Source organism: Pleurodeles waltl, chromosome 3_1, assembly GCF_031143425.1.
Source record: "Pleurodeles waltl isolate 20211129_DDA chromosome 3_1, aPleWal1.hap1.20221129, whole genome shotgun sequence".
Taxonomy (NCBI): domain Eukaryota; kingdom Metazoa; phylum Chordata; class Amphibia; order Caudata; family Salamandridae; genus Pleurodeles; species Pleurodeles waltl.
Window position 1 is genome coordinate 841,718,853 of NC_090440.1, and position 13,020 is coordinate 841,731,872.

Genomic DNA, 13,020 nt, shown 5'->3' on the forward strand with positions numbered 1-13,020 from the left:
GTGTACTTGACATACAGGACAAAGTTACAAGCACTCTAAAAATGCCTTTTCTGTGACTGCAAATAGTACGTTTCTATACAAGTGGTACTTGGGGCAGGGCACTGTCCAGTTGAGTTTAAGATTACTGATAGGTTTATTGTTGTAGTTAGAGGGTAGAGCAGGATTACTGTTGTATTTATAGGGTAGAGCCATGTCAATGCTCTCTTGCCTTACATTTACTTGAAAGAAAACAGGTGGTGTTTGAACATTTTTTAGGGGGAAGCATTATTTTCCTTCACTCGAGGAATTGCTCCACCTTTTTCTGGTGTTCAGGTGTTCCCATTTGACCCCCACGCCATCGGCCGCAGCAAATCTTTCCACAAAGAACTCCATACATGTTTCACAGGTTTGTTAACTTCTTAAAATAGTGAATGGAGAAAATTGTTACCTTGAGTAGCTAGTCAGATTCTTTCTACAAATTGTACTGTATTGGTATTTGTAGAGCACTTTCTAGCCACAAACAAGACCTGAACAGCTTTTGGAAGGTCACGTACGATGCTACTAATTTGTTGGTTGAGTATGTTATTAGCATGGTCTCCAAAGCAAAGTTTTTTGGTATTAAGCATCAGGTGTGGAAGTGGTCTCATTTATACTGAACTGAAGTTGTACCAGCATGGCATGCACTGAGCATGGCATGTATTGAAACTGTGGGAGGGAAAAAGATGCTGCTGCTAACTGCTGCAATTACTACCTTACCAAGTTTACCCTCTTCTAATATGAGAGCAGGGCTCTGCTGCCTTCAAGAGTCAGCATGGAGATCAAATCATCTCATGCATCTGAGACTGTTGGACAACCTGCTGCATTTGAAGTGAAATCCAAGGAATATCGACTCGGTTCTACATAGGAGAGGTGAAGGCAAAATCCAAGGAACATCACAAACTGTACAGTCGCAATTCTATTGGAGTTCACCAGAGCAAGTTGTTTCTGACACAGCATGACTAAAAACGAACATTGTTAAGCACAACAAGCTAAGCCTAGATTTTTTCAGGCCAGACGAACCAAACATTGAACACTGCATCGCAAATTAGTCCACGGATGTATTTGTCCATACCCTTTCACATTTGGATGTGTTAGGGTAAAATACATTTCACAGTAAAGCAGCCAAAATCAAACATTTTCCAAACCATCATGTTACTAAATCTTCAAGGCAAACCGTTCTCAAAATCAAGTGCCTCTCACACCAACATAAGCTATAACCTTTCACCTCATTTTAGCGACAAGAGAATATATTAATTCAAAGCAAATTACAGCAAATATTTAGGTCCAATAAACTGACAAATGAAACATTTGTTGCAAACTAAATCTAAATTCATACACTCTTAGGCTAATCATAACCAAAAGCAAACATTTTAGGGCCTAAAATCTTACATTAGACTTGCCTAAATTGTGAACAAATAGAAATAGACTACGAAAAATGAAGTAGTATCAGGTCTGGAAAATAGAAAAGTCCATGTTTGATCATGTCTCTGATGAGCGTCCTGGTCAAATGTCCACCTCAAAAGATTGTTTTTCTCTAGTTTATGGAACCGTAGAAGTGATATTCCAAGTACAGTTCTATGTAAGTACCCTGTTCAATTATCATTCGACTTTGAAGACTTAAATGCTAATTTTCCATCCCTAGCATCATCTTCCTGCTTATCAGCAATGTGTGAGCAAAGTTGTCTGCTCATCAGCGGATCGCCAGTCTGTAGCTGTTTCCATGGTTATAGTCTCAGTAAGGATGGCCGGAGCTGTTATGGTAAGGCATATTTTTATATATTCACTAAATGTGGGTGGGTTTTAATTGTATGACATCTTTTGATGACATCTTTGTTAATGCAACAAAGATACCACAATGTTTATGGTTAGAATCTTCTTTGCACATTTAGCAAGAGTAGATCTTCAGGCTGTAACATTTAGAGGCCAGTGCTACTGGCTATGTAATTCAGATGCAGCCAATGACAGATGTCACTTGCTCCATTGGAAATACGAGATCAACGGGAGCTCTACTAATCTGTTGTGTTTCAACCAGGGACTTCCCCTTCTAAGAGCAGGGGGATTCACCTGGTAAAATACCAAGGGAAATGATGACTAACCAGTTGGACTAGGTGCTCGAATTTATGACTTCCTTAGTAGATCCTGTTTTGTAAGATGACCTTCAGGGTCCAGATGCCATCAGCCGGTAATTCCTGCACCTGGTTTTACTTGTACCCAGATAATGGTAACTCCTGAAAGGGGTTGGGGAAAATGCCGGCCACACTGGCAGGGCACTCAGAATGAGACCCTAAGATTTCACACTTTCTCTAAGTAGGGCTGCAACTGGTATAGTAAATCACATTGTGATTCTTGATGGAGTGTTCATTCTGCTGTAGTGAGGCATATATATGTATCTTGTTATTTTGAAATCATGACTAGTGATGATATTCAAATCACTTCAATATTCTCCGTGGACAGATGATACTAGCATGGTAAGGTATCTTATTTGTCAAGGATAGCTGAAGGTGGAGCTTGCTTGGTACAACATGGCACTACATTGTGACTGAAGCTAGCTTGGTAAGGCATCTCGTTATTCTGTAAGGATAACTGACAGAATGAAGCTAGCACATCACCTTGTTATTCCCCAAAGATGGCAAGAGAATGGGAAGGTATATTGTTGTTTCCAAAAATGGTTGATACGGCAAAACACCTCCTTTTTGTTGATTGATGGGTGGAAGGTTCTGGTAGCGCCTCCTATTTGTAACAGAAAAGTGATATGGTAATGTTAGTCAGGGGGTGTTAAGCAATCTGAATTGCAAGCATTGCTTTTAAGTGAATCTCTGTCAAGTTCTTTGACACAAGGCTCCCTGGAGTGGTTTGAAATGTAAAAATATGAACCTGTTACACTTCACAATAGTGCGCCTCAAATTCAAAAGTGGTTAGCATAATTATTACAAAGGTACATCTCAAATATTCAACGAATTGGAAGGGCTACTGAATTGAATCATCTCCGACTGTGAAAAAACATTTTAGGATCGTTTACATTGTTCAGCCATCATCTGGCAAAGATGGGACGCAGTTTTAACGTATGCATACCATAATTGACTTAAAATGGGAAAAGCTCTTTCAACAAACTTCATATGACATATTAAGAATTGGAGTAACTCTTACAGCAAGCTTCCCATGTATCAAAATGGGAGCAACTCTTACAGAGTGTGGTGGCAGAGTATCATTATTAAAATAGTGCTTAACTGAATTATCTTGCCCCAAATATCATTTACAATATGTCGCCTCACTGGAGTCAGTAGTAGAAAATTTGCACTCAATTGTTCGATATTTTTCTAAACTATATTTAAGACACAATATTTATGCCACATATTTATGTATGCAAAATTGTAGAAAATAACCCTATTACTGCTAGCTTTCAATGTTGTTTCAAGAATAGAAGTAATTGATATGGAATAGAGGTAACTCTTACAGCAAGCATATCATGATATATCAGGAAGCAGAGTAAACCCTGCAGCAATCTTGCCTGCAGCAATCTTCCCATTATATATGAAAGCATTGTTCACAGCTAGGCAACTCATAATTAATCAATATCATCTATACACACCTTTCTTGTCTCCAGGTATGAGCTAAGTGGCAGCAGAGGTAGTGCCAAATGCATGGTCTCCGAGGTATTCCACCGGAATATCAGCTATAGAATATTGTGAGGGTGAAATATCAGGGCAAACATATTGAGGATCAAAATATTGTGATGCTAGGATTATTGAGGTAAGCATAGGCTCATTATATTTAACTCCACATATATGTAACAACTATGCATATATATATATATATATATATAATTATTTGAAGTAACTATAGCTCATACCCTAAGGTAACTATAACTCAGACCCTCGCCATGAACTGCTAATTACACCAGATATTACAGCACTCAGTACAACTTCTATAATGTCAATAAAAATATAAATCAATCATTATCAGTCAATATATTGAAGAAAAACCCTGTGTGGCGGGGGTGCGAGTTATAGTTACCTTAGGGTGTGAGTTTCTTGAAATAACTAACTTTAACTGCTAATTTTCTTAGGTTGTGTACAAGTAAATTCAGAACGTAACTATAATGTCCCTGTAGCCTTTGTTTTTTTAGTGAATTTCTACAGATTCTTTTAACTTAAAGTAATTTTCATTACTATATGTTAATCCAACCACAGCCATGCACAGCCATAGGCCAGGCCCTGAGGCCAACCCCCTATAAGCACCCAACTTTACACTGTGCACGGCCTTCACCCATGCACAGCGGAGGTATGCACACAAGACCTGACCTGCAACCTCCCTAACCACCCTACCCCGTGCTGCGCATGGTCCTTTGGCCATGCATGGTGGGAGTTGACCATGGCCTCTCTGGGTGTGAGAATAGTTGTGAGAGAGTGTATCTGGGGGTGAGAGTGGCTGTGAGAGTGTCTGTCTGGGTGTGAGAGTGCGTACATCAGTATTTAAGTGAGTGCATCAGTGTATGCACAAGCCCATGAGGGTGTCAGTGGCTCTGTCAGTGGGTGTGTGAGAGTCTGAGTGGATCTGTGAGTCGGTGCGTAACTGTCTGAGTGTGTCTGTGAGTGGGTGGATGAGGGTCTGACTGGGGCTGTGAGTGGGTGTGTGAGTGTCTGAGTGGGTCTCTGAGTGGGTGCATATGTGTCTGAGTGGGTGTGTGAGAGGGAGAAAGACTGAAAGAGCTATAGATAGAGAGAGAGAGAGAATGAGAGGGAGAGAGATAGAGAGTTTTTTGGCTTTGATATATGATATACTTAGAATGAGATATTTCTGCACAAATTAAAAAGAAAAAAATATTTGTCATTTAAAAAGAGTAAGATTACCTTTCAGTATGGGTCTGAAATGTCTGTAGTACAAAAAGAGGGAAACAAGCCTGACTGGACTTGAACCCTCAACCTGAAGTTCTGTGACCTTCACACTGAGCTATTAATTTGTTTTTTGTTAACTCTTTTTTTAAGCCCTCTGTGGGCTTTCAGGGACCGCGGGATGAGCCCTCATGGGCTCCCTGCGGTCTCTACATGTTTTTTTTAAATATTAATTTTTAATTTTTTAACAAGCAATTTATGGGCTTTCTGGGACTGTGGGGGAAGCCTCAAGCCCCACCCCCGCCACGGTCTCATTGCTTCAGCAACCAAAGAGCAGCTTTGAGCAGCAGCTTCATGGTTGCTGAAGCAAACCTTTAATCTCTGTCCCCTGAACGCATACCTGCGTGCAAGGGACAGAGATGAAAGCTTCATTTTTTGACGGCGGGACCTGATTGACAGGTCCCTCTGTCCAAAACCGAAGTGTTTGCCATGGCTTGCCGCAGCTTTAAAGCTGCAACCAAGCCACAGCAGACAGTTATGTCCCAGGGATGAGCTGTCCCCAGGGCCATTAGTGACTCCTCAAGGGGGGATGGCGCGACATCCCCCTCCAACTTACAAAAAGGCCTGGGAAGGAAGTGGTCCCTGGGACTGCAGGGAAGCTGAGCAGCCCCCAGCAACTAATTTCTTACATCGCCCTGGGGTGGTGGACCGTGGGGTGGCAGAGCACTCCTGTAGGAGGCTTGCCTGGTTTGTAGTGAGTACCAAGGGGTACTTACACTCTGCACCAGGTCCAGGTATCCCTTATTAGTGGAGAAGAGGTGTCTAGCAGCTTTGGCTGATAGAAAAGGGTAGCTTAGCAGAGCAGCTTAGGCTGAACTACGAGACATGCAAAGCTCCCACTATACCACTAGTGTCATATGCACAATATCATAAGAAAACACAATACACAGATACACTAAAAATAAAGGTACTTTATTTTTATGACAATATGCCAAAAGTATCTCAGTGAGTACCCTCAGTATGAGGATAGCAAATATACACAAGATATATGTACACAATACCAAAATTATGCAGTAATAGCAATAGAAAGCAATGCAAGCAATGTACAGTCACAATAAATTGCAATGAGAGCACATAGGTATAGGGGCAACACAAACCATATACTCTAGAAGTGGAATGTGAATCACAAATGGACCCCAAACCTATGTGAGCTTGTAGAGGGTCGCTGGGACTGTAAAAAAACAGTGAGGGTTAGAAAAATAGCCCACCCCAAGACCCTGAAAAGTGGGTGCAAAGTGCACCTAAGTTCCCCAGAGAGCACAGAGGTCGTGATAGGGGAATTCTGCAAGGAAGACCAACACCAGCAATGCAACAACGATGGATTTCCAGACGAGAGTACCTGTGGAACAAGGGGACCAAGTCCAAGAGTCACACTCAAGTCGGGAGTGGGCAGATGCCCAGGAAATGGCAGCTGTGGGTGCAAAGAAGCTGCCATCGGATGGTAGAAGCTGTGGATTCTGCAAGAACGAAGAGGACTAGGAACTTCCCCTTTGGAGGATGGATGTCCCACGTTGTGAAGAAGCTTGCAGAGGTGTTTCTGTGCAGAAAGACCGCAAACAAGCCTTGCTAGCTGCAAGGGTTGCGGTTAGGGTTTTTGGATGCTGCTGTGGCCCAGGAGGGATCAGGATGTCGCCAATTGCGTGAGGAGACAGAGGGGGCGCCCAGCAGGACAAGGAGCCCACTCAGAAGCAAGCAGCACCCGCAGAAGTGCTGGAACAGGCACTACGAAGAAGAGTGAACCGGAGCTCACCCGAAGTCACAAAAGAAGGTCCCACGGCGCCGGAGGACAACTCAGGAGGTCGTGCACTGCAGGTTAAAGTGTCGGGGACCAAGGCTTGGCTGTGCACAAAGGAAATCCTGGAAGAGTGCACAGGAGCCGGAGCAGCTGCAAATCACTCGGTACCCAGCAATGCAGTCTAGCTTGGGGAGGCAAGGACTTACCTCCACCAAACTTGGACTGAAGAGTCACTGGACTGTTGGAGTCACTTGGACAGAGTTGCTGAGTTCCAGGGACCACGCTCGTCATGCTGAGAGGGGACTCAGAGGACCGGTGATGCAGTCTTTTGGTGCCTGCGGTTGCAGGGGGAAGATTCCGTCGACCCACGGGAGATTTCTTCTGAGCTTTTAGTGCAGAGAGGAGGCAGACTACCCCCACAGCATGCACCACCAGGAAAACAGTCGAGAAGGCGGGCGGATCAGCGATATAAGGTTGCAGTAGTCGTCTTTGCTACTTTGTTGCAGTTCTGCAGGCGTCCAGAGCAGTCAGCGGTCGATTCCTTGGCAGAAGGTGAAGAGAGAGATGCAGAGGAACTCTGATGAGCTCTTGCATTCGTTATCTAAAGAATTCCCCAAAGCAGAGACCCTAAATAGCCAGAAAAGGAGGTTTGGCTACTTAGGAAGGAGGATAGGCTAGCAACACAGGTAAGAGCCTATCAGAAGGAGTCTCTGACATCACCTGCTGGCCCTGGCCACTCAGAGCAGTCCAGTGTGCCAGCAGACGGTCTGGAGCACACTGGAGGAGCTCTGGGCACCTCCCAGGGGAGGTGCAGGTCAGGGGAGTGGTCACTCCCCTTTCCTTTGTCCAGTAAAGCGCCAGAGCAGGGCTGGGGGATCCCTGAACCGGTGTAGACTGGCTTATGCAGAGATGGGCACCATCTGTGCCCATCAAAGCATTTCCAGAGGCTGGGGGAGGCTACTCCTCCCAGCCCTGACACCTTTTTCCAAAGGGAGAGGGTGTAACACCCTCTCTCTGAGGAAGTCCTTTGTTCTGCCTTCCTGGGCCAAGCCTGGCTGGACCCCAGGAGAGCAGAAACCTGTCTGAGGGGTTGGCAGCAGCAGCAGCTGCAGTGAAACCCCGGGAAAGGTAGTTTGGCAGTACCCGGGTCTGTGCTAGAAACTCGGGGGATCATGGAATTGTCTCCCGAATGCCAGAATGGCATTGGGGTGACAATTCCATGATCTTAGACATGTTACATGGCCATGTTCCGAGTTACCATTGTGACGCTATACATATGTAGTGACATATGTATAGTGCACCCGTGTTATGGTGTCCAAGCACTCACAAAGTCTGGGGAATTTGCCCTGAACAATGTGGGGGCACCTTGGCTAGTGCCAGGGTGCCCACACACTAAGTACCCCAGAGAGCACAGAAGTCATGATAGGGGAATTCTGCAAGGAAGACGAACCCCAGCAATGCAACAACAATGGATTTCCAGACGAGAGTACCTGTGGAACAAGGGGACCAAGTCCAAGAGTCACACTCAAGTCGGGAGTGGGCAGATGCCCAGGAAATGCCAGCTGTGGGTGCAAAGAAGCTGCCACCGGATGGTAGAAGCTGTAGATTCTGCAAGAACGAAGAGGACTAGGAACTTCCCCTTTGGAGGATGGATGTCCCACGTCGTGAAGAAGCTTGCAGAGGTGTTTCCGTGCAGAAAGACCGCAAACAAGCCTTGCTAGCTGCAAGGGTCGCGGTTAGGGTTTTTGGATGCTGCTGTGGCCCAGGAGGGACCAGGATGTCGCCAATTGCGTGAGGAGACAGAGGGGGCACCCAGCAGGACAAGGAGCCCACTCAGAAGCAAGCATCACCCGCAGAAGTGACGGATCAGGCACTACGAAGAAGAGTGAACCGGAGCTCACTCGAAGTCACAGAAGAAGGTCCCACGACGCCGGAGGACAACTCAGGAGGTCGTGCACTGCAGGTTAGAGTGTCGGGGACCCAGGCTTGGCTGTGCACAAAGGAAATCCTGGAAGATTGCACAGGAGCCGGAGCAGCTGCAAATCACTTGGTACCCAGCAATGCAGTCTAGCGTGGGGAGGCAAGGACTTACCTCCACCAAACTTGGACTGAAGAGTCACTGGACTGTGGGAGTCACTTGGGCAGAGTTGCTGAGTTCCAGGGACCACGCTCATCGTGCTGAGAGGGGACCCAGAGGACTGGTGATGCCGTCTTTTGGTGCCTGCGGTTGCAGGGGGAAGATTCCGTCGACCCACGGTAGATTTCTTCTGAGCTTCTAGTGCAGAGAGGAGGCAGACTAACCCACAGCATGCACCAGGAAAACAGTCGAGAAGGCGGCCGGATCAGCGATACAATGTTGCATTAGTCATCTTTGCTACTTTGTTGCAGTTTTGAAGGCGTCCAGAGCAGTCAGCGGTCGATTCCTTGGCAGAAGGTGAAGAGAGAGATGCAGAGGAACTCTGATGAGCTCTTGCATTCGTTATCTAAAGAATTCCCCAAAGCAGAGACCCTAAATAGTCAGAAAAGGAGGTTTGGCTACTTAGGAAGAAGGATAGGCTAGCAACACAGGTAAGAGCCTATCAGAAGGAGTCTCTGACGTCACCTGCTGGCCCTGGCCACTCAGAGCAATCCAGTGTGCCAGCAGCACCTCTGTTTCCAAGATGGCAGAGGTCTGGAGCACACTGGAGGAGCTCTGGGCACCTCCCAGGGGAAGTGCAGGTCAGGGGAGTGGTCACTCCCCTTTCCTTTGTCCAGTTTCGCGCCAGAGCAGGGCTGGGGGATCCCTGAACCGGTGTAGACTGGCTTATGCAGAGAGGGGCACCATCTGTGCCCATCAAAGCATTTTCAGAGGCTGGGGGAGGCTAATCCTCCCCAGCCCTGACACCTTTTTCCAAAGGAAGAGGGTGTAACACCCTCTCTCTGAGGAAGTCCTTTGTTCTGCCTTCCTGGGCCAAGCCTGGCTGGACCCCAGGAGGGCAGAAACCTGTCTGAGGGGTTGGCAGCAGCAGCAGCTGCAGTGAAACCCCAGGAAAGGTAGTTTGGCAGTACCCAGGTCTGTGCTAGAGACTCGGGGGATCATGGAATTGTCTCCCCAATGCCAGAATGGCATTGGGGAGACAATTCCATGATCTTAGACATGTTGCATGGCCATCTTCCGAGTTACCATTGTGACGCTATACATATGTAGTGACATATGTATAGTGCACGCATGTAATGGTGTCCCCGCACTCACAAAGTCCGAGGAATTTGCCCTGAACAATGTGGGGGCACCTTGGCTAGTGACAGGGTGCCCACACACTAAGTAACTTAGCACCCAACCTTTACCAGGTAAAGGTTAGACATATAGGTGACTTATAAGTTACGTAAGTGCAGTGGTAAATGGCTGTGAAATAACGTAGACGTTATTTCACTCAGGCTGCAGTGGCAGGCCTGTGTAAGAATTGTCAGAGCTCCCTATGGGTGGAAAAAGAAATGCTGCAGCCCATAGGGATCTCCTGGAACCCCAATACCCTGGGTACCTCAGTACCATATACTAGGGAATTATAAGGGTGTTCCAGTATGCCAATGTAAATTGGTGAAATTGGTCACTAGCCTGTTAGTGACAATTTGGAAAGAAATGAGAGAGCATAATCACTGAGGTTCTGGTTAGCAGAGCCTCAGTGAGACAGTTAGTCATCACACAGGTAACACATACAGGGCACACTTATGAGCACTGGGGCCCTGGCTGGCAGGGTCCCAGTGACACATACAACTAAAACAACATATATACAGTGAAATATGGGGGTAAGATGCCAGGCAAGATGGTACTTTCCTACAACCCCCAAGTCATATGTCAATATTTGCCTGGGGTGGTGGTGGTGGTCTGTTGGGGTCGTGGAGGAGCCCATAAAGCCTCCCCACTTTAAAAAATAATTTTGTGTCATGGGGTGGTGACCCCCCAACTCACATTATTTCAATTGCTCCAGGGAGGTGGTTATTGGAGCACAAAGCGGGGGCCCCGTGTGCCCCCTCCTCTATTAAGCCCCAAATGCCCCCGGGACCTGGCCAACCCGGAGGCAAAAAAAAATAAAAGGCACAAAGAAAAAATCTTGGAAAAATCTGTGGATCCATCCATGGACTTTTCTTATGTTTTTACAAAAACATTTTTTAGCCCTGGCTAAGGGGTCAGGGTGATTCCACCCAAGATGGCTACCAACTCTACAGTGTTGGAGTGTTGGCAGTCAATCAGATATCACCAAAAGGGTGGTTGGATCTGCGGAGAATCCACATCCCTGGATATAGATATTTTTTGGCCTTAAATTATTCCAAAACTACTGAATGGGCTTGTACCAAATCATAAAAAGAGTAATCTACGAAACAGAATCTAGGTTTGTGCCAAATTTGGTGTATTTTCCGTTCAGTGGTTCAGGCTGAAGGTGTGTCTAAAGGTCCTATGAAACATGTTTTGGGACCCCCCTTTTTTCTAAGCCCCTCCTTGATGGATCACCCCATAGCTTTCAAGACAGAAGCTGAACTGACCAAAGTATAAGTTATAAAAATGTTGTGAAGATTCATCAAGTGGCGTAAAAGTTATAGGTAAACAAAAAAACATTCTGTTTTTTAAAAATAGGTTCTAACTATAACTACCTATTGGCAACTGCCACTAGGTTTTTTTTATATATATATATATATATATATATAGATATATAGATATATATATATAGATATAGATATATTAGGTAGTTATAGCTAGTTTCTATAGAAAAAGAATTGTTTGTTTTGCTAACAACTTTGGCGCTGTTTGATGAATTGTCACAAAATGTTCCCCCAAAAATATAATGCTCACTTCAGCTGCTCTCTAGATAGTTTCAGGATGATCCGTCAAGCCAAGAGAGAGGTGTGGTGGGGGGGTTCCAAAATGCTTTTTCGCCATGCATGTTTTCATAGGGATTTTGAACAGGAACAGCGGCCGAACCACTGGACGGATTTACACCAACTTTGTCAGAAAAGTAGCTCTTGGTCCAGAAATGGACCTTTTGGTGTAAATGCATTCAGCAGTTTTTGAGAAATTAAAGAAAAAACACATTTGTATATAAAGGGACACAAAGGCTCTGTGAACCCTCTTGATCTAGTGCTGAGATCTGATTGGCTGCCAGCACTTCAACAAGGAAGTGTTGGCAGCCATTTTTATAAAAAGCAAATTGCTGAGAATTCGCGACAGGGTTGCGAATCCACACCAATTTTTTTTAAAACGACAGGCTCCATGCTTGTTTTAATGAATCCCTCAGGTGAGCCAGATCCTGGGGTATGTTAAAATAAAGGATGGGGTGCACGGGGCCCCGCTCCTAGGGCATTTTTATGCCCCAGGGGCCACCACCTCGATTGGGCTTATTATGATTATGTTGGTGGGCCCATGGGGTCAGCCCATGCCCCGGGACTGCCACCTCCTCGGGGCTTAATACTTATTGTATGCGGGGTCCTTGGGAACCGCCAGCTCCCGGTGCAATTTCTAACAATTAAGGGGGGCCGCGCACCCCCCACAGCCCTGGGAACTGCCACCTCCTGGGGACTGAATTTAAAGAAGATATCAATCAATCAAGGAATTTGTAAAGCACACTACTCACCCGTGAGGGTCTCAAGGCACTGTGGGGGCGCGCTGCTACTGCTCGAACAGCCAAGTCTTGAGAAGTCTTCTGAAGGTAAGGAGGTCGTTGGTCTGATGCAGGTGGGTGGGAAGAGTGTTCCACGTCTTGGCAGCGAGGTGCAAGAATGATCTGCCACCGGTTGTAGTTCTGCGGATGCGTGGGACGGTTGCGAGGGCGAGGTCGGCGGTGCCAAGCTGTCGATTCGGGGTGTAGAAGGAGAGCCGTCTGTTGAGGTATTCTGGTCTGGTGTTGTGCAGTGCTTTGTGAGCGTGGGTGAGGAGTTTGAAGGTGATTCTCTTGTTGACGGGGAGCCAGTGCAGGTCTCTCAGGTGGCCTGTGATGTGGCAGTGGCAGGGGATGTCCAGGATGAGGCATGCGGAGGCGTTCTGGATGCATTGCAGCCTTTTCCGGAGTTTAGCCATGGTTCCTGCATAGAGGGCATTGCCGTAGTCCAGTTTGTTGCTTATGAGGGCTTGGGTGACTGTTCTTCTGGTTTCCGTGTGGATCCATTTGTAGATATTTCGGAGCATGCGAAGGGTGTTGTAGCAGGAGGAGGAGATGGTGTTGACTTGCTGGGTCATGGATAGTGACGAATCCAGGATGAATCCTAGGTTGGTTGCGTGGTCGGTGAGAGTCGGAGCGGATCCGAGTGTGGTAGGCCACCAGGAGTCATCCCATGCGGAGGGGGTGGAGCCGAAGATGAGGACCTCTGTTTTGTTGGAGTTGAGTTTGAGGCAGCTGTTCTTCATCC

The 13,020-nt window shown here is 46.3% G+C and overlaps 1 protein-coding gene across 2 annotated transcripts in view; it reads left to right on the forward strand.

Moving 5' to 3' along the window:
• The window catches only part of VWCE (von Willebrand factor C and EGF domains), a 424,528-nt gene that overhangs the window by 81,936 nt on the left and 329,572 nt on the right, over positions 1-13,020 (forward strand). For both annotated transcript variants that reach the window (XM_069223762.1, XM_069223763.1), the window contains exon 5: positions 1,661-1,777. In XM_069223762.1, the coding sequence (XP_069079863.1) occupies positions 1,661-1,777 (117 nt within the window). The remainder of the gene's footprint in view (positions 1-1,660; positions 1,778-13,020) is intronic.